The sequence below is a fragment of the Eretmochelys imbricata genome, chromosome 5 (genome assembly GCF_965152235.1).
Source record: "Eretmochelys imbricata isolate rEreImb1 chromosome 5, rEreImb1.hap1, whole genome shotgun sequence".
Classification (NCBI taxonomy): domain Eukaryota; kingdom Metazoa; phylum Chordata; order Testudines; family Cheloniidae; genus Eretmochelys; species Eretmochelys imbricata.
In genome coordinates this window covers 129550238-129571654 of record NC_135576.1, presented here as the reverse complement: position 1 = coordinate 129571654, position 21417 = coordinate 129550238, and the positions used below count along the sequence as shown (strand labels likewise).

Genomic DNA, 21417 nt, shown 5'->3' with positions numbered 1-21417 from the left:
TCCAAAGAGGATGGATCTAGACTGTTCTCAGTGGTAGCTGATGACAGAACAAGGAGTAATGGTCTCAAGTTGCAGTGGGGGAGGTTTAGGTTGGATATTAGGAAAAACTTTTTCACTAGGAGGGTGGTGAAACACTGGAATGGGTTACTTAGGGAAGTGGTGGAATCTCCTTCCTTAGAAGTTTTTAAGGTCAGGCTTGACAAAGCCCTGGCTGGGATGATTTAGTTGGGGATTGGTCCAGCTTTGAGCAGGGGGTTGGACTAGATGACCTCCTGAAGTCCCTTCCAGCCCTGATATTCTATGATTCGGGAGAGAATACGTCATCCTTGGAACTAGAAGTAGCTTCTGTAGCAGGGCAGGACAGCAGCCCAGGAGGCTACTTTCTGCTGGATTTGGCCCAAAGAATTAAAAGAACAATTCTGGATGAAAAAAATTCTATTACTTAGATCAGAAGCTCCTTGAAGCAGGAACTGATTTTTCGTCTGTGTACAACGCCCAGCACCATGGGTCCTGATCCATGACTGGGACTTCTAGGTGTTACCGCGGTAAAAAAAAATTAATAATATCATCAAAGTTACCATTCTAACAAATAAAAGACATTAGAGACATAAACACACACCTGTGCAGCATTTAACTTTTGCCTCTTTGGCTCAACTTCTTTGACGACTCTAGAGTATAAATCCATGGCTCTAACCCACATGCACATAGACCTACAGGCCTTGGACACCTTCTCTACTTTTTCAGGCACAAAATCTGGGTTATTTATATATTTCTGAAGCTTTAACAATATTTGAGGCTTTATATTTTCTTTATCGTATTCTAAAAGTTTTTTGAGGAAATTGGAATCTCCAAGGAGCTGTTTTGCTGCTGCCCAGTCAGGCCTGAAAGAAAATAACAGTAACAGAATTTGAGACAGACATGCCCTGAGAACATGATCTTAAATAACAAATTTGCACTTTTCAGTCCACTTCCTCTTGCTTTATACAGTGTTTTGAAGAGCTTGACCACGATCAGTGCTTAATAAAAACATAGCAACAGGATTTACATTTCTATATCACATGTAATTAACATAAAAGTGCTGTAGACTAGATCTCCTCTGTAGGACACATCTAAGCAAAGGGCTAGGCCTCTGAATGAAGGCTAAGTAGTGCTATTACAAGTAGACTATAGCTCTGCTCCTCCAAATTGGCACTTAGACTAGAGAGTCTAATGCTTTGTGAAAGTGTGAATTGAACCACAGGTAGCACCTCTGTGGACTTCAAATAATTTAGAGACAAAGGCAGGCTGCCAAAACTGCTACTTTTCTAGTAGAATGGGCCCTATGGGCTTTCTGACTCTGAAATTCCAGCCAAGTCACAATAGGTATGAATCTGTACTCTAATCTCCTGAGACAATCTTTTAACCAAAGAGTTGGGCCTTTGTTTCTCTCTCCAACAACTATGTGAAATTCCTATATGGTTTAATCCTGTCAAAGTAATAAACTGTTTTCACATTGAAACCATGGAATCTAGTCTTCTCTGGTACACAAACTTGTAAAAAACTGGATTGGCTCACATGAAAATCCAAAGCTATCTTAGTCAAAAATTTTGGATGTGGTCCTTATGGAGAATCCACCACCAACTTGGAGTTCAGAGAACCAGATCCTCAGCTGCTGAGAATCAATGTAGCTTCTTTGAGGTCACTGGACCTATGCCAATTTACACCAACTGAAGATCTGGCCAAGAGACTTTTGTACTGATATGATACCTGTTAGGAAACACTCATCAGCAAAAGATGATAAGAAGACCAATCTCTTAATAGTTAAAAAAAGCAGCCTCCAAGAGCTCAGTGAGAAATTCTCAAAGTAGAAGTGAGAGGAGGCTTAGTAAAAAGTAACTCAATCTCAAATTAAATAATATATTTGGTTTATTTAAAGAAAAACTACTTCATTTATAGTCAAGATTTAAAAATCCATATAGTTGAGAGTAAAAAACTCAATGGTACTTACGCTTTAAGTAAAAAATACTCTAATATTCTGTAAAAAGGGAGAATTTGACCTGTGGAATGTTCAGTTCTTGAAATATGGCTTGTTTACCATAACAGATATTTTAGCATCATTATCTAAAATATGGCTTTTCATTGTTTTGTTTTGTTATGATATCTTATTGATGTAATAAATCTCTACATCCTCTTTGGATGTTAATTGCTCCATTGCTTGAAGCATACCAAAACTTTATGCTTCAAGAAAATAGAATTTGACCCAAGCACATCAAAGCTGACAAGTTTTATCATTAGGGATTTTGGAAACTCATAAAATAATTGCTTTTATCAAAGACACAAAGTATGTCATGCAAAATTAAATGTAACCCTATAATTTAGTCTTCCTTTCTTCCCCTCATTAAGAACTGGTTTCAGAGAATATATGTGGTCTGTTACTATAAATTAGCGATGGACCCAAGACACAACATTTGGAACGGCTTCTGAAACTTGGAAAAAGTTCAGGAAGTTTGACATGCGGTTTTAGTCCAGCCCACTATAGAGAATGAGACCAGTTATGAACTACAGATGCCAATGTAGATGTGAACTTCCCCAAAGTTCAGGGGAGTTTTTATTATTTTATCACCACAGCATGATGGACGATGATACCATTTTTCTGAGAAAAGTGTAGAAGGTGTTTTGCGTGAGAGACCCACAAAGCAAAGCTAAGCAGTTGTGACCACAGCTGTCAAAGAGACAATGCTTTGATTCAACCAAAGATATTCTCCACATTAGTGTACTCTTCCTATTAAAATGTGAATTTACTGTAGAAGTAGGTACCATTATACAAAACATTTCACTAATGAAGAGCTGGGGGGAGTGGGGAAGAATCAAAGAAAAAACAAAGGAAAAGATGAACAAATAATGGATTAAAATAAATTAAAACAAAATACTATATAGCTCTGAATGGCTTACTTTGCATTTAAAAGAATGGAGATAGCTTCCATTACAGTCATGACAAGATCCGGAGGCTTGGTAAAAACTCTAATTTCAGATATATCTGCTTTATCCAAAGAGTCAAGAGCTTTGTTTGCAGCCTCTAAAGCTGGGAGAGCTTCATCCAGATCCCGTTGAGCATCATCAGCAATTGCCTGAGTCTCTTCCGCTTTCACTTTTGCAATAGCTTCATCTTCTTGAACAACACGGCGAACCTCAAAATTAAATGTGCAGTGGAATATTTTCAAAACAAAACAGAGATTTAAATGGGTTAACTTGTTCTGTCTTATTTCTTTAAGGGTTTGCTTAACACTCAGGTCTGCATTTTTGGTTTTATACATAAAGTATGCAAAATAGAATTATAGAGGAGCTTCACCAGTCCTGACATACACAGAAAGTTATTAATTGGTGAAAGATACTAAAATCCCTTTACTTTTGAGGCGCAATGGCCAAGGAACTGCAAGGACAGACCAATCCTGTAGGCCTCAGGCTCTGGCCTACCACTGGCAGCGTAGCTGGCTACACTGCTATTGGCCTCACCTCAGCAGCTGTAACCCCTAAAATGCATGTCACAGAGTGCACAAGCGATGTTAACGCTTCTTGGAGCGGCATTAACTAACATGGAAAATGTCTGCATAAACTCTGCTGCGTCCACAGAGGAAACATTTGTACTGGTAGAAGCTACACTATAGAAAAGCAGGACACAGGCTAACTGCCTTTCCCTTCCGGCAATCCCTGTCAAGGCTCAGTTCTGCACTTTTAGGCCCTTGTGCTCCCCAGTGTGTCACATAAAGGAGGAGAGCATAGAGCCCATTACTTCATCTATGAATTATTGAGCAGTAACACATGTTATCTCAGAAATATTACAAGATAATTCTTTGTACCTGATCAGCATTTTCTTGATCCACTGCTAATTTTTCCATCAAAGCCTCAACATCCACAGATTTCTCTACAAGGACTGGCTCTAAAGCGGAGAGATCTAATTTCATTTTATCTACAAGCACGTTCGTCTCTAATAGTTTGGATAAGCCATTCTTCACGCGATCCCGAGCCTGAAGCACAAAAAAAAAAACATTTCACACATCTAATTACTTTTTCCTAAACACTGACTCCAAAAAGTACAACTGTACTTTTTCCAAACACTGTACTTCCAAAAAGTTCTAACATGATAAAAATATAAACTTATGTACAAATATATTTTAATACCCTGTAATGTAAGTTTTATATCAGTTGTAAATTATGTTATAAATAATTTGTATAATACATTTATTTTAAGGGTGGTTGTAATAAAAATTTTATGTTATTATGGATGTAATAATATTTATTCAGATATAAAAAAAAAAAACATCTAAATTGGCATACATGATCAGGCTTATCAAACAGAAGCTGCCAGATGTTTAGGCTCAACATTGATTTTTGTTAAATAAAACATTTTAAAAACCTGAATATTATTGCAATCTTTTGATGCAATGTTTGTTTTTCTTTGGTTTTGCTTTAATCATTGTGCTGCAATGTTTGTATCCCAAGTGTCTTGTCCTAGGACAAGAGATGGGGGAAGTGAAATGACTCATATTTTTTCATTTTCCATGCGAATGAAGAGCAAAATGGTAACAAAAAGCACCAACAGTACAAAGTAAATTAGACTTTAAGAATTCCTTGGTTTAATATTCAGTACTTGGAAAAGGAAAATTGGGCTGGTTTACCACAAAAGTATTACAAGCCATTTTATGTATGGTAAACCGTGAAGCTGCTGCACTATGAAGGAAAAGTAATACAAAAATCTGAAGGGAAGGAAGACACATTTCTCAGACACAATAAGCAGAGATTTTTGTTTAATAAAATTAAACCTACTGAAACCAACTGCTTCCTTTTTTCCCCCAGCATGGACAAGTAGAGATTGATTAATTCTAAATACGAAGTGGGTGTTGTGTAATATCGTCGCCGCAGCTCAGCATAATATCGATCTGCCATTTCAGTCACACTCATATGGATATCTACACACATTACTGAAACTTTCTCTTTCAACTCGTCACTTCCAAGATCAACATTCAGGAAAAATGTCCTTGATACAGAAAGAAGTGCTTCTCTGGGCCACTGCAAAAGGGAAAAAGATTATCTGAACAACAGTCATTCACTTCATCATGGTCAAAGCCAACATTTGTGGTGAAATATCATAGAATCAGAATAATAGAATATCAGGGTTGGAAGGGACCTCAGGAGGTCATCTAGTCCAACCCCCTGCTCAAAAGCAGGACCCATACCCAATTAAATCATCCCAGCCAGGGCTTTGTCAAGCCTGACCTTAAAAACGTCTAAGGAAGGAGATTCCACCACCTCCCTAGGCAACGCATTCCAGTGTTTCACCACCCTCCTAGTGAAAAAGTTTTTCCTAATATCCAACTTGAACCTCCCCCACTGCAACTTGAGACCATTACTCCTTGTCCTGTCCTCTTCCACCACTGAGAATAGTCTAGTACCATCCTCTCTGGAACTACCTCTCAGGTAGTTGAAAGCAGCTATCAAATCCCCCTTCATTCTTCTCTTCTGCAGACTAAACAATCCCAGTTCCCCCAGCCTCTCCTCATAACTCATGTGTTCCAGACCCCTAATCATTTTAGTTGCCCTTCGCTGGACTCTCTCCAATTTATCCACATCCTTCTTGTAGTGTGGGGCCCAAAACTGGACACAGTACTCCAGATGAGGCCTCACCAATGTCGAATAGAGGGGGACGATCACGTCCCTCGATCTGCTCGCTATGCCCCTACTTATACATCCCAAAATGCCATTGGCCTTCTTGGCAACAAGGGCACACTGCTGGCTCATATCCAGCTTCTCGTCCACTGTCACCCCTAGGTCCTTTTCCGCAGAACTGTGCCTAGCCATTCGGTCCCTAGTCTGTAGCTGTGCATTGGGTTCTTCCGTCCTAAGTGCAGGACCCTGCACTTATCCTTATTGAACCTCATCAGATTTCTTTTGGCCCAATCCTCCAATTTGTCTAGGTCCCTCTGTATCCTATCCCTGCCCTCCAGCGTATCTACCACTCCTCCCAGTTTAGTATCATCCGCAAATTTGCTGAGAGTGCAATCCACACCATCCTCCAGATCATTTATGAAGATATTGAACAAAACCGGCCCCAGGACCGACCCCTGGGGCACTCCACTTGACACCGGCTGCCAACTAGACATGGAGCCATTGATCACTACCCGTTGAGCCCGACAATCTAGCCAACTTTCTACCCACCTTATGGTGCATTCATCCAGCCCATACTTCCTTAACTTGCTGACAAGAATACTGTGGGAGACCGTGTCAAAAGCTTTGCTAAAGTCAAGATACAATACATCCACTGCTTTCCCTTCATCCGCAGAACCAGTAATCTCATCATAGAAGGCGATTAGATTAGTCAGGCATGACCTTCCCTTGGTGAATCCATGCTGACTGTTCCGGATCACTTTCCTCTCATGTAAGTGCTTCAGGATTGATTCTTTGAGGACCTGCTCCATGATTTTTCCGGGGACTGAAGTGAGGCTGACTGGCCTGTAGTTCCCAGGATCCTCCTTCTTCCCTTTTTTAGAGATTGGCACTACATTAGCCTTTTTCCAGTCATCTGGGACTTCCGGTAAATATGGTAAATTCTCAATACAAACTAGATGTTTTCTCTCGACCATTGCAGAAAGAGTACATTATATTTAAAAAACCTTATCAAATGGCTTTATGAATTCCACAAGCCCACTGCTATTGAAACTGGCCAGCCTTTGATGAGACGTTTCTGGATAAGACTTGGTGTGCTAGGGTGGATTTAGTGGTTCCTACAAGCCATGTAGACGTTGAACCCCATCACTTGACAAAGCAAAAGTCTGCAAGCTGACAGGAATCATGGCAGTGATCCTCTTGTGTGTCTCCTCAGAAGGTCACCTAGATCTTGGTGAGGCCTCATCTGGAGTACTCCAGTTCTCCAGTTTTGGGCCCCACACTACAAGAAGGATGTGGATAAATTGGAAAGAGTCCAGCGAAGGGCAACAAAAATGATTAGAGGTCTGGAACACATGACTTATGAGGAGAGGCTGAGGGAACTGGGATTGTTTAGTCTGCAGAAGAGAAGAATGAGGGGGGATTTGATAGCTGCTTTCAACTACCTGAGAGGTGGTTCCAGAGAGGATGGTTCTAGACTATTCTCAGTGGTAGATGAGGACAGGACAAGGAGTAATGGTCTCAAGTTGCAGTGGGGGCAGTTTAGGTTGGATATTAGGAAAAACTTTTTCACTAGGAGGGTGGTGAAACACTGGAATGCGTTACCTAGGGAGGTGGTAGAATCTCCTTCCTTAGAAGTTTTTAAGGTCAGGCTTGACAAAGCCCTGGCTGGGATGATTTAATTGGGTATGGGTCCTGCTTTTGAGCAGGGGGTTGGACTAGATGACCTCCTGAGGTCCCTTCCAACCCTGATATTCTATGATTCTATGATCTTCAGCTTTCCCTGTTTGGCCTGCTGCACCAGGACTGAGGAGAGGGGACCAAACCGAGATCAGCATCTTGTCTCGTTTAGGGAGCAAAGACCTGGAAATCGGAGTCCCCTAAAGGACAGTAAAGAGTGTGTGGGGGCGGGGGGTGATTGTCGGCTTCTGCTCCCATATCAGCTTTTAAAGTGAGGACTGCAAAGGATAAAGCAGGATTGCTGAACTGCTTTGTCCGCATCACTGGAGGCAGAGAATCTGGTCAACGAACGAAAGGATGTCAATCCTTGGAGCCTGTGGACAAGTCTGAGCTGCCTCTGGTTTTGTCAAATGTCTCAGACTGAAGGAGAGGCCAGGATCCAATATGTTATCATCAGCTGAGTAGAAACAACAATCAGTTATTCGAGATATTCTAGTTAATGAGAATCTTGGAATTACCTATCATTGAAAAATAACACATAGATCACATAGTCCCAGAAGACATTCAGGAGGCTAGATTTTTACTTGATTTTTAATAACATAGAATATATAACAGCAGTGTTTATTACTGAGACATCTCAAAGTTATTACTCTGTTGATCTAGTTAGTACGAACCTGCACAAACCAATCAATAGTACAGCAATTCACAAGGGACGGAAACATCCGACATCGCGCTCGGAAAGCTTCACCTACGGGACTCATACAGAGAACGATATGCAGCTTCTGACGAACTCGGTTAATAAAGTATTGAAATACCTGTTTAAAAAGAACACAGCGTAAAGGAAAAATAAAGGAGATGACAATGAGGTTGTTTGCTCAAAGGAAATCTAGTACAATCATGTACTCCAGGGAACAACCCTGCTTTCGCTGAACGATCTAATGGGCCATTTCCATCTCTAACCTCTATAGCTAGTCTCAGAAATTCTCTATGAACAGCTGAATTCTTCTCTCCAAAGGTGGAATAGGAATATTTTGTCCACACGTGACAGAACAGAAGTTTTTATTAAAAGTCCTGGAAATTGATCTTCCTGAGTGTAAACAAAATGTAATGTTCTCCTCTTTTCACATTAGATACATTAGATAAATAAGAGACAGATAAAAGGAATGTGTTAGAATGTCTATACTTAATTCTTTGAAAATAAGAATTTTAGTAACATCTATTTACAATGTTATCTGATACAATAAACTAATATTTGCAATACTTCTCCTACCTCATCTCTGTTCCCCTCTGCTATTCCTGCCTCTTTAGCTTTGGGTCTCGTAGGTGCCAGAACCTGTTCCAATTCATCTTTTTCAAATAAATTAGGTACTTCCCCAGAATTGAGAATATTGTTGATGTCTTCCAAGAACTCCTCTACAACAATCTACAGATAAGATTTTATAAATATTAGATGTCAAATGAATTAATGTGTGTCCTCTGTAAGTATGGAGAAAACAATCAGGAAAATAAAAATAACAGTGCTGTATTCATAAGCTATAAAAATTGTAAGAAAAAACTTTGTTTTTAACTGAAAAATGTATTTGAAAATCCTTACCTTTTAAATATTTGAAACAGATACCATCAAAATATTACCTAGGAAAACAAAACAGGTCTTCCCCATTCATTTTCTCACCTATGTCCAGAAGTTTTTACAAATGTGTGGCCTCTAATCTGATTCACACACACTGTTCAGTGTGATCACTGATGGTGGTCTTTCGAAGTTACCGATATTATCTGTAGGATCTTGTCATTTGGTCAAGTTTATTGTGCTCATGGTCACTTTACTACTTTGATATTAGTCAGTTTTGTGTTAACTCTTCAAACTGAGGGCCAATACTTTCATCCGCCAACCCAACCACCAGAAGTAGCTGCTTCTGAACAGGTAAATAGCCTTTTTCTCCCTCTGTACCTCATAACAGCCCTTCCTGTTTTACAGATAATCAGTGCTCCTACTTCTATCATAGTTCTTCTCACCCACAGCCTGATCTCCTGACATGGCCTACCTCCTAAGGGACAGCCCACACTGGGGGAAGCTGCTTGGTCCCCCACTCTGTTCTCTGTCCCTTGTTCCCAGGACCCCCTTGCCTTCCCTCAGGCTGCATGTGCATGAGCACCCAGGCTCCGTGCACTGTGAGGCCAGTGAGTCTGAGTCAGTCCCAAGACGTGTCTGCAATAAGGAGCTGGAGCCAGAGCTACTGCCACAGGAGAAATTAACTGAATTAACAACATGCAGACTGGGCGTTTCTGCACTCACAGACCCTGGGAGGGTGCGGATAGGGCCTGGGAGCAAGAGCCAGAGATCAGAGTGGGGAACAAGCAGCTGCCCTGCAGAGAGGAGTAATGGCAGGGCTCCCGGCTCAGTGCAGCTTGGGGAGGAATGACCGCTGGCATCCCAGTGGCCAAGAGCCACCTCCCATCTGGCAAATTTACTCCCTGCTCTGGGCAAGGTCCACACAGCACTGAGGAGGAGGAGCTGGAGCTGGAGCAGAGCAGGAAGGAGGAGCATGCTCAGCCAGGCATTAATGGTGCTTCCAGCTGCTGTTGATGGTTCAGAGCTCTATAATCTAGCAGACAATGACATAATAACTTTCAATGTCTAGAAGATGAAGCTAGCAGAGTTCAAATTAGAAATAAGGTACAAATTTTTAACACTGAGCGTAATTAAACACTGGAGTAACCAGCACAAAGGCTGAACCTTGCTGTGTCTGTGTATCATGTTATGACAATGGGAGGTTGTTAAACTGCCACTTTTCAGATTAACTAAAAGAGATTTTTAATAATTATTGGAAATATTCAGGTAATTACCAGAAACCCAGAACCCCTGTGCAAACTCTACTTCTTAATCAGGTTTCTAGTTTTTATATGGTGCACATATCAGGATCCTAACATGTTCAGGTCTCTCTGATTGCTACTATTGCTGGTTTTGTGTATACTCTGATCTCTCACGCAGACAGCATAATAGCAGGTAGATGAAATTTCATATCTCTACAGCGTGTGGAATGAGTCAGTTCGCAACATATCCCTAAAATTTTCTGTCATTTTTCTAAAAAGAAAAGGAGTACTTGTGGCACCTTAGAGACTAACCAATTTATTTGCGCATAAGCTTTCGTGAGCTACAGCTCACTTCATCGGATGCATACTGTGGAAAGTGTAGAAGATCTTTTTATACACACAAAACATGAAAAAATACCTCCCCCCACCCCACTCTCCTGCTGGTAATAGCTTATCTAAACTGATCACTCTCCTTACAATGTGTATGATAATCAAGGTGGGCCATTTCCAGCACAAATCCAGGGTTTAACAAGAACGTCTGGGGAGGGGGGGAAACAAGGGGAAATAGGTTACCTTGCATAATGACTTAGCCACTCCCAGTCTCTATTCAAGCCTAAGTTAATTGTATCCAATTTGCAAAAGAATTCCAATTCAACAGTCTCTCGCTGGAGTCTGGATTTGAAGTTTTTTTGTTGTAATATCGCAACTTTCATGTCTGTAATCGCGTGACCAGAGAGATTGAAGTGTTCTCCGACTGGTTTATGAATGTTATAATTCTTGACATCTGATTTGTGTCCATTTATTCTTTTACGCAGAGACTGTCCAGTTTGACCAATGTACATGGTAGAGGGGATTGCTGGCACATGATGGCATATATCACATTGGTGGATGTGCAGGTGAACGAGCCTCTGATAGTGTGGCTGATGTTATTAGGCCCTGTGATGGTGTCCCCTGAATAGATATGTGGGCACAGTTGGCAACGGGCTTTGTTGCAAGGATAGGTTCCTGGGTTAGTGGTTCTGTTGTGTGGTATGTGATTGCTGGTGAGTATTTGCTTCAGGTTGGGGGGCTGTCTGTAGGCAAGGACTGGCCTGTCTCCCAAGATTTCTGAGAGTGTTGGGCCATCCTTCAGGATAGATAGTAGATCCTTGATGATGCGTCGGAGGGGTTTTAGTTGGGGGCTGAAGGTGACGGCTAGTGGCGTTCTGTTATTTTCTTTGTTAGGCCTGTCCTGTAGTAGGTGACTTCTGGGAACTCTTCTGGCTCTATCAATCTGTTTCTTCACTTCCGCAGGTGAGTATTGTAGTTGCAAGAATGCTTGATAGAGATCTTGTAGGTGTTTGTCTCTGTCTGAGGGGTTGGAGCAAATGCGGTTGTATCGCAGACCTTGGCTGTAGACAATGGACCGTGTGGTGTGGTCAGGGTGAAAGCTGGAGGCATGTAGGTAGGAATAGCGGTCAGTAGGTTTCCGGGATAGGGTGGTGTTTATGTGACCATCGTTTATTAGCACTGTAGTGTCCAGGAAGTGGATCTCTTGTGTGGACTGGACCAGGCTGAGGTTGATGGTGGGATGGAAATTGTTGAAATCATGGTGGAATTCCTCAAGGGCTTCTTTTCCATGGGTCCAGATGATGAAGATGTCATCAATATAGCGCAAGTAGAGTAGGGGCGTTAGGGGACAAGAGCTGAGGAAGCGTTGTTCTAAGTCAGCCATAAAAATGTTGGCATACTTGGGGCCATGCGGGTACACATAGCAGTGCCGCTGATTTGAAGGTATACAAATGTAAAATAGTTATGGGTAAGGACAAAGTCACAAAGTTCAACCACCAGGTTAGCTGTGACATTATCGGGGATAGTGTTCTTGATGGCTTGTAGTCCATGTTTGTGTGGAATGTTGGTGTAGAGGGCTTCTACATCTAGAGTGGCCAGGATGGTGTTATCAGGAAGATCACCGATGGATTGTAGTTTCCTCAGGAAGTCAGTGGTGTCTCGAAGGTAGCTGGGAGTGCTGGTAGCGTAGGGCCAGAGGAGGGAGTCTACATAGCCAGACAATCCTGCTGTCAGGGTGCCAATGCCTGAGATGATGGGGAGCCCAGGATTTCCAGGTTTATGGATCTTGGGTAGTAGATAGAATATCCCAGGTCGGGGTTCCAGGGGTGTGTCTGTGCGGATTTGATCTTGTGCTTTTTCAGGGAGTTTTTTGAGCAAATGCTGTCCATCCACAGCCTCAGAAACAACTCTGACATCATAATCAAAAAGGCTGACAAAGGAGGTGCTGTTGTCATCATGAATAGGTCGGAATATGAACAAGAGGCTGCTTGGCAGCTCTCCAACACCACTTTCTACAAGCCATTACCCTCTGATCCCACTGAGAGTTACCAAAAGAAACTACAGCATTTGCTCAAGAAACTCCCTGATGTAGTTCAGGGAATTATTCATTCAGATAAGGGCTAGGCTCTGCCTTCAGCAGGCAGAAGCACATGGGAACGTGTGCAGCGAGTTCTGCTGCAGCTGGTGTCCCTGTTAGCCAGAATTCCTCCAGGGGGTTCCTGGGAATCACTCGCCAAAGCAGTAGGCTCTGCCACTGTTGGAGAGGGTACAATATATGTACCATGCTATGCACAGCCAACACTGGTTGCAGATGCGAGTTGGGTACAACCCTTCCCTCTCCCCAACCTCATTCAAACAGCTTGTGGAGATGCTAGCTAGGAACAGGGCCCGTGCTGCTCAGCCCACCTTGTGGGTACTGAATGAGAGCACAGCAGTAAATTTAACTCTTCCCTCTCCTTTTTGCAGAGACTAGCCCCAACGTGGCCCTAAGTAATTGATTTGTAGTTGTTACAGCACTAATCAAAGAACAGTTTCTCAAGGCCAGATAGTGAACCCCTTACTCTCATTGGTGAGCAGTTACTCACTCAAGGCATTCGACTACCATTACTGGGAATACTTATCATTACCTGCTCCTCAATGGAAGTGAAAGGTTCACAATCTGGCCTTCAGCTCCCAAAGAAAGATCAAAAGTTCTTTACTGTACAATAGCTGAACTGATCACAACTTCAGAGGAGGCTACTTCTAAGCTTTATAGCATAAAGTTGAAGCAGTTCCTATTAACAAACATGAGCCAAGCAAAATAATCTTCTGAAGGCTAAATGTGAGAAACGCCTTTTGCAATTATGGCTTTGAAAGTATACACAGAAGAAATTAGTGTATCCAAAAGAATGATAAAATCTTGAAGCAATTTTGCTTGTTTCATAGCAGAGCTCACACAAAAGCATGCCTGTAAATTAGCTGTAATGTGGAAAAGCATACTTAATTCTCAGAAGTTAATGAACACACAGCAGGGATACCTGGAATCAGATACATTCTAGGATACAGAAACTGTGAAGGTAGGGATATTTACAATGTTTATTTTATGAGTCACTACCTAGAACGCTCTTCCAGATCACAGCTTATTCATAGAAATGATATTGTCCGAGCTCTGGGAATAAATCATAAGATTCAGATGTATTTTTAGATGCCCTGATCTATTTCCAGTATGAAAAGTATAACACTTTTCTATGGTAAGTAAACAGATACAATATTAATAATGTCTGTAAGATGTTGTATCTTTTTTCAGTACTAAGAATACCTTCCCTTGTATAGTTAATTATTTACTTGTGGCTTCTGATCATGACCTGTCATTTTTCATCCTACTTGATCACATCGTTGGTTTTCACTAATATCAATCATTTTATACTTCTTGAGTGTCTTGAACAAGAAGTCAGTGGGGTAGATCCTCAACTGATGTAAATCAAAACAGCTCTACTGACCTCATTTTTCACTTCTGGGGGAAGATTTATACCTTCCGCTCATCCTTTCCACTGCACAAGATTGAACTCTGTGCTTGGTCCTGTCATGATCTTGGCCCACTCTTCCTTTCAGACACCATATTCACCTCCAGTCTCAAGCCTGCTCTTCCTTCTTCCTGTATTCCTGTATGAATTTCCTGTATGAATTTCCCATAATTCTCTAAAGCTGGAGGTAGCTCTTTCATTTACACTACCTCAGTTACCAAGAACTCTCCTCTTCCTTCCTCTGAGTCACTTCCTCCTTTTATATATTACTATAAGATTGTATTTATTGATTTAAAGCTTATGATCCTCACTCTAAAGCATTTTCTTACTCCATATAAACAACACCATATAAAAATAAATAACTTTTTATTGTGTATGCCACAACATTTTAAATGATAAAGTCAACTGCTTTTCTGGTTGACCCATTCAAACATACCTGCGTGTCTGTGAAGAGGAAAACCATATCTTTGTCTTCTACTCCTGCCATCTTATACAGCTTCCTCAGATCGTCATGAAAACTGTCGTAATTATAACCACGGCTAAGTTCTATCTGAAAGCATTTGTATCCACATATATGAGAGGCAAGTCTAGTGAGAGACTGTTTGCCAGTACCTCCTACTCCAACAAGCAGGGCATTTCCTCTTTCCTGACGGATCATCCGAGCAATTCTATAGGAAAATCAAGCATAGAATTTAAAGTACACCTCTACCCCAATATAACGTGACCCGATATAACATGAATTCGGATATAACGTGGTAAAGCAGTGCTCTGTGGGGGCGGGGCTGTGTGCTCCGGTGGATCAAAGCAAGTTCGATATAATGCGGTTTCACCTACAATGTGGTAAGATTTTTTGGCTCCCGAGGACAGCGTTATATTGGGGTAGAGGTGTAGTAAAAATGACAGAATTTTCCAACTATTTGTTGGAGTCTCATTATGGCACATTATCTCATTATGGCACAGGAGCATCACCCAGGCATGATACCATAGTGAAAATCCTATAATTCTGCAATCCAAACAATGGAAGCCTCCCCTGCACAATGCCAGGGTCCCAATGGAAAAGAACATTCCCTGCTCTGCCTAGGGGCTTAGGCAGGGAACACATGCAGACTCACACAAGCCAAGCTCAGAGGGACATTTCAGAGACTGACCTAGCTGCATTAATTCAGGATAAATTCACCCCACCCAAAACTCAATCTCCTTTTGGGATCCCCACACTGCAGTCAAAACCCACCCAGCGTACTCTGGATCCCCCATCTCAGCTGGGCTATCGAACAGAGGGAATCTTTAACTCAAAATCGCTTTTGACATATTCTGACTTCAACAAGTTGGTTACTATGGATAATTTCCAAGAAAACACTTCTGGAGAATCCTGTTTGGCTTTTTGCAGGAGGAACTTACAGGATAGGCAGCTGGGAAAATTCTCTTTTTAATTGCTTACTTTACCAAGCACATTCAGGGTGTTATTCTCATTTACACTGCTCTGGAAGCATAAACGGGACACAAAGTGGGCATAAATTATATTTACTCTCACTTCAAGTTGCTCTGTACTGTAGAAGGGTGTGAGTCTTAGTGTAAATATGTGCCATATATTTATTAAATATTTATGAATTATGATAATACATAGATATATAATTGTATACCTGGGTAGAGAAAATCAACAGCACAGGTTGAATTTGGACTGAACAGGGACTTCAAGATACGTTCCGTGGTCTTTAAGAACATGCCACTTAACCAAGTTTCATATTGATGAACCCCACCGCTGATTTCCATTTTGGAAGGACTTCAGCTTTCTAGAAGCTTTCTCTCATGAACATCAAACCTCCCTTTTAGATTAAATCCTTTACCAATTGTGCCACATCATTACAAATTAATTGTTGGCCAAATTTTCAAAGAAGGCTCTTCAATCTGGCCTCTATTTGTGCATGTTCACACTATTAGCACACACAATTTTTGTGCACTTTTAAAATGACAGAATTTAGACATGCCAAAAGATTTGCACTTAATTTGGTTCGGTTTGACTGCATAAGCTGGTCTCCATATTGGAAGAGAAGGTTCAAGGTCTGAAGAAACAAGTATCGACCCTGCGTTGCATAAGAGAAACGGAAGATTTCCTGGATAGATGTCAGGATATGCTTCTATGGACACAACATTCTGAAGATTCAGAGCAGGCTGCGCAGCGGGAACAGAAGGACGGTGAAGAAATTTGGCAGCATGTGACCTCCAGAAGAAGAAAGGGGAGCGTCCATGTACCAGCAATGCAGATACAGGTAAGCAACCATTTTCATGTTCTCTCCACAGCTACTAATGCGGAGATTGGCTAAATGATACATCTGAGAGAAGGGACCAGAAGGAGACCTCACCGACTGGAAGGCATGCATCCTTAGGACATGGGGGTTCCACGACCACCACTCCCAAGAGAAGGAGGTGGGTGGTGCTGATGGTTGGGGACTCTCTCCTCAGGGGAACTGAGTCATCTATCTGCTACACCAACCAGGAAACCGAGAAGTCTGCTGCTTGCCAGGAGCTAGGATTCACGATGTGATGGAGAGACTGCTGAGACTCATCAAGCCCTCGGATCGCTACCCCTTCCTGTTTCTCCATGTGGGCATCAATGATATTATCAAGAATGACCTTGAGTGGATCACTGCAGACTACGTGTGTCTGGGAAGAAGGATAAAGGAGTTTGAGGCACAAGTGGTGTTCTCGTCCATCCTCCCAGTGGAAGGAAAAGGCCTGGGTAGAGACCGTCGAATCGTGGAAGTCAACGAATGGCTACGCAGGTGGTGTCGGAGAGAAGGCTTTCGATTCTTTGACCATGGGATGGTGTTTGAAGAAGGAGGAGTGCTCGGCAGAGATGGGCTCCACCTAATGAAGAGAGAGAAGAGCATCTTCGCAAGCAGGTTGGCTAACCTAGTGAGGAGGGCTTTAAACTAGGTTCACTGGGGGAAAGAGACCAAAGCCCTGAGGTAAGTGGGATACCGGGAGGAAGCACGAGCAGGAAAGTACGAGAGGGCAGGGCTCCTGCCTCATACTGAGAAAGAGGGACGATCACCGAGTTACCTTAAGTGCCTGTATACAAATGCAAGAAGCCTGGGAAACAAGCAGGGAGACCGGGAAGTCCTGGCACAGTCAAGGAATTATGATGTGATTGGAATAACAGAGACTTGGTGGGATAACTCACATGACTGGATTACTGTCATGGATGCATATAAACTGTTCAGGAAGGACAGGCAGGGCAGAAAAAGTGGGGGAGATGCATTGTATGTGAGAGAGCAGTATGACTGCTCAGAGCTCTGGTATGAAACTGCAGAAAAACCTAAGAGTCTCTGGATTAAATTTAAAAGTGTGAGCAACAAGGGTAATGTTGTTGTGGGAGTCTGCCATAGACCACCGGATCAGGGGGATGAGGTGGATGAGGCTTTCTTCCGGCAACTCACGGAAGTTACTAAATCGCAGGCCCTGGTTCTCATGGGAGACTTCAATCACCCTGATATCTGCTGGGAGAGCAATACAGCAGTGCACAGACAATCCAGGAAGTTTCTGGAAAGTGTAGGGGACAATTTCCTGGTGCAAATGCTGGAGAAACCAACTAGGGGCAGAGCTCTTCTTGACCTGCTGCCCACAAACCGGGAAGAATTAGTAGGGGAAGCAAAAGCGGATGGGAACCTGGGAGGCAGTGACCATGAGGTGGTCGAGTTCAGGATCCTGATACAAGGAAGAAAGGAGAGCAGCAGAATATGGACCCTGGACTTCAGAAAAGCAGACTTTGACTCCCTCAGGGAACTGATGGGCAGGATCCCCTGGAAGAATAACATGAGGGGGAAAGGAGTCCAGGAGAGTTGGCTGTATTTTAAAGAATCCTTATTGAGGTTACAGGGACAAAACATACCGATGTGTAGAAAGAATAGTAAATATGGCAGGCGACCAGCTTGGCTTAACAGTGAAATCCTTGCTGATCTAAAATACAAAAAAGAAGCTTACAAGAAGTAGAAGATTGGACAAATGACCAGGGAAGAGTATAAAAATATTGCTCGGGCATGCAGGAGTGAAATCAGGAAGGCCAAATCACACCTGGAGTTGCAGCTAGCAAGAGATGTTAAGAGTAACAAGAAGGGTTTCTTCAGGTATGTTAGCAACAAGAAGAAAGTCAAGGAAAGTGTGGGCCCCTTACTGAATGAGGGAGGCAACCTAGTAACAGAGGATGTGGAAAAAGCTAATGTACTCAATGCTTTTTTTGCCTCTGTCTTCACGAACAAGGTCAGCTCCCAGACTACTGCAGTGGGCAGCACAGCATGGGGAGGAGGTGACCAGCCCTCTGTGGAGAAAGAAGTGTTTTGGGACTATTTAGAAAAGCTGGACAAGCACAAGTCCATGGGGCCGGGTGCGCTGCATCCGAGAGTGCTAAAGGAGTTGGCGGATGCGATTGCAGAGCCAATGGCCATTATCTTTGAAAACTCATGGCGATCGGGGGAGGTCCCAGACGACTAGAAAAAGGTTAATGTAGTGTCCATCTTTAAAAAAGGGAAGAAGGAGAATCCTGGAAACTACAGGCCAGTCAGCCTCTTCTCAGTCCCTGGAAAAATTATGGAGCAGGTCCTTAAGGAATCAATTCTGAAGCACTTAGAGGAGAGGAAAGTGATCAGGAACAGTCAGCATGGATTCACCAAGGGCAAGTCATGCCTGACTAATCTAATTGCCTTCTGTGATGAGATAACTGGCTCTGTGGATGAAGGGAAAGCAGTGGATGTGTTATTCCTTGACTTTAGCAAAGCTTTTGACATAGTCTCCCACAGCATTCTTGCCAGCAAGTTAAAGAAGTATGGGCTGGATGAATGGACTATAAGGTGGATAGAAAGCTGGCTAGATTGATGGGCTCAACAGGTAGTGATCAATGACTCCATGTCTAATTGGCAGCCGGTATCAAGCGGAGTGCCCCAAGGGTTGGTCCTGGGGCCGGTTTTATTTAATATCTTCATTAATGATCTGGAGGATGGTGTGGATTGCACCCTCAGCAAGTTTGCAGATGACACTAAACTGGGAGGAGAGGTAGATACACTGGAGGGTAGGAATAGGATACAGAGGGCCCTAGACAAATTAGAGTATTGCGCCAAAAGAAATCTGATGAGGTTCAACAAGGACATGTGCAGAGTCTTGCACTTAGGATGGAAGAATCCCATGCACCGCTACAGACTAGGGACCAAATGGCTAGGCAGCAGTTCTGCGGAAAAGGACCAAGGGGTTACAGGGGATGAGAAGCTGGATATGAGTCAACAGTGTGCCCTTGTTGCCAAGAAGGCCAATGGAATTTTGGGCTGTATAAGTAAGGGCATTGCCAGCAGATCGAGGGACGTGATCGTTCCCCTCTATTCGACATCGGTGAGGCCTCATCTGGAGTACTGTGTCCAGTTTTGGGCCCCACACTACAAGAAGGATGTGGAAAAACTGGAAAGCATCCATCGGAGGGCAATAAAAATGATTAGGGGACTGGAGCACATGACTTATGAGGAGAGGCTGTGGGAACTGGGATTGTTTAGTCTGCGGAAGAGAAGAATGAGTGGGGATTTGATAGCTGATTTCAACTACCTGAAAGGGGGTTCCAAAGAGGATGGATCTAGACTGTTCTCAGTGGTAGCAGATGATAGAATGAGGAGTAATGATCTCAAGTTGTAGTGGGGGAGGTTTAGGTTGGATATTAGGAAAAACTTTTTCACTAGGAGGGTGGTGAAGCACTGGAATGCGTTACCTAGGGAGGTGGTGGAATCTCCTTCCTTAGAAGTTTTTACGGTCAGGCTTGACAAAGCCCTGGCTGGGATGATTTAGTTAGGGATTGGTCCTGCTTTGAGCAGGGGGTTGGACTAGATGACCTCCTGAGGTCCCTTCCAACCTTGATATTCTATGATTCTAATTTCTGTAAATTCTATATTTTGTGTGCACAAGTGACAAGTATACAGATTTGTTCCAGAAACACATATCAGTGTAGTATCTGTCTAGCTGCAGATTGCATCTGCCAAGTTCATACACACAAATGGAGACCATGTTTTGAATATTTGGTTCTCTATTCACTAAGACCAAAACTTCTGTATCTGGGTGCCTTAAATTAGACTCCTAAATCTGTATGTAAAAATCTAAGTGCCAATGGAGTTGCAGAGTCTGACAGTGCCCAGTGATTTCAATGTCTATGTTGATGGCAGGTCTTCTGAAGCAGCATAGGATTTCATGGGTATCATGATGATCAGAGGGCTATGGCAGATGGTTGTTCACTCAGCTCATGCAGCTGGGCACACTCTTGATTCAGGGTTCAGCATGGGATTATACCATTTTCATGGACTGACAATTACCTCCTTCCATCTCAGGTTGACCATCAGTTTGCATTTGAAGGCAAGATGAATTTAATATGTTTGCTTATTAGGGACTCCATGGTTAATTCTCCATGTATTTTAATGCATCCTTTCACTGTGTAAACCTGTGATTAGTCACACAATTTAAATTCTTCTCAAAATGACTTAAATTCACTTGTTTACACCAATCTGATTTTTACCTTAAAACAATGATACTGCCTAGGTATTAACTAAACAGTCCTGTACCTTGAAACATGCTCAATGGCATCCTGGAAGAACACCAGCTTTGTGTCCTTAGAGTTTGTTATATTGTAGTCATCCAGATAGTCTTGTAAAACTGATATAATCTTCTCCGTATCAGTCAGATCCTCATATATTCGATCAGCTTTTTCTGCGCCAACCTGAAAGAAAATTATTTGAGGAAAATAAGAGAAAATGAATGGACAGAAATTATAGTGCTTAAAATCTCCACAAATTATTAGTCAAGATTTTCAATACTTGGGTCCTAGAGGTAGGCTCCTAAATCCATAGTTAGGCATTTGAATGGCACCCTAAGTGCTGAATTCCCAGCAGTTCCCACTGACTTCAATGTGTTCTCTGGGGAAATTAAGAAAAACAATTCAGGCATTAAATCCATTTTCATTTTAGCTTTGCAGTCTGTTAAGAGCAGTCTCACTTCTCCAATTCTTTCATACCTGTGGCTAAAGTTTGGAACTGACCTCTAATCACACCTTTAGCTATGCTCCAGACCTCATTTTTTACCAAATCACCCCTAGCGTTTAGTTCAAAGAATTCAGTTGTTGTGTTTTTCCTCTCACTTACTAGCCTCTTTTACTCAGTTGTAACCTGCATTCCACATGAATCCTTCCCTACCCAGTAAATGTCATAATGAGATCTCAGCTGGGGCTAATTGCAAAAGATTTCCTCACAAGGCAGCAGTTACTGCTTGCAGAAGTGAGTCAAAGTAATTTAAAAGCTGTCCTTGTGTAGAGAGAAAAAGAATGAAAATTGAACATGTAAACTCTGTGAGAGAAATAATTTCTCTCCACAGGTCCCTGAGGCCTTTGTCCTGGATATATTTGCTAATATGCACACTTGTCCCTTAAACTGCCCCC

General features: G+C 42.4%; 1 protein-coding gene across 1 annotated transcript in view; it reads right to left on the bottom strand.

The window, feature by feature from the left end:
• DNAH6 (dynein axonemal heavy chain 6) overlaps window positions 1–21417 on the bottom strand; it is a 182414-nt gene that overhangs the window by 81653 nt on the left and 79344 nt on the right. Inside the window, exons 45-52 of the mRNA XM_077818058.1 lie at window positions 20549–20703; window positions 14401–14632; window positions 8591–8743; window positions 7995–8135; window positions 4804–5046; window positions 3837–4004; window positions 2932–3167; window positions 620–881 (exon numbers count right to left, since the gene is read on the bottom strand). Of these exons, the coding sequence (XP_077674184.1) occupies window positions 620–881; window positions 2932–3167; window positions 3837–4004; window positions 4804–5046; window positions 7995–8135; window positions 8591–8743; window positions 14401–14632; window positions 20549–20703 (1590 nt within the window). The remainder of the gene's footprint in view (window positions 1–619; window positions 882–2931; window positions 3168–3836; window positions 4005–4803; window positions 5047–7994; window positions 8136–8590; window positions 8744–14400; window positions 14633–20548; window positions 20704–21417) is intronic.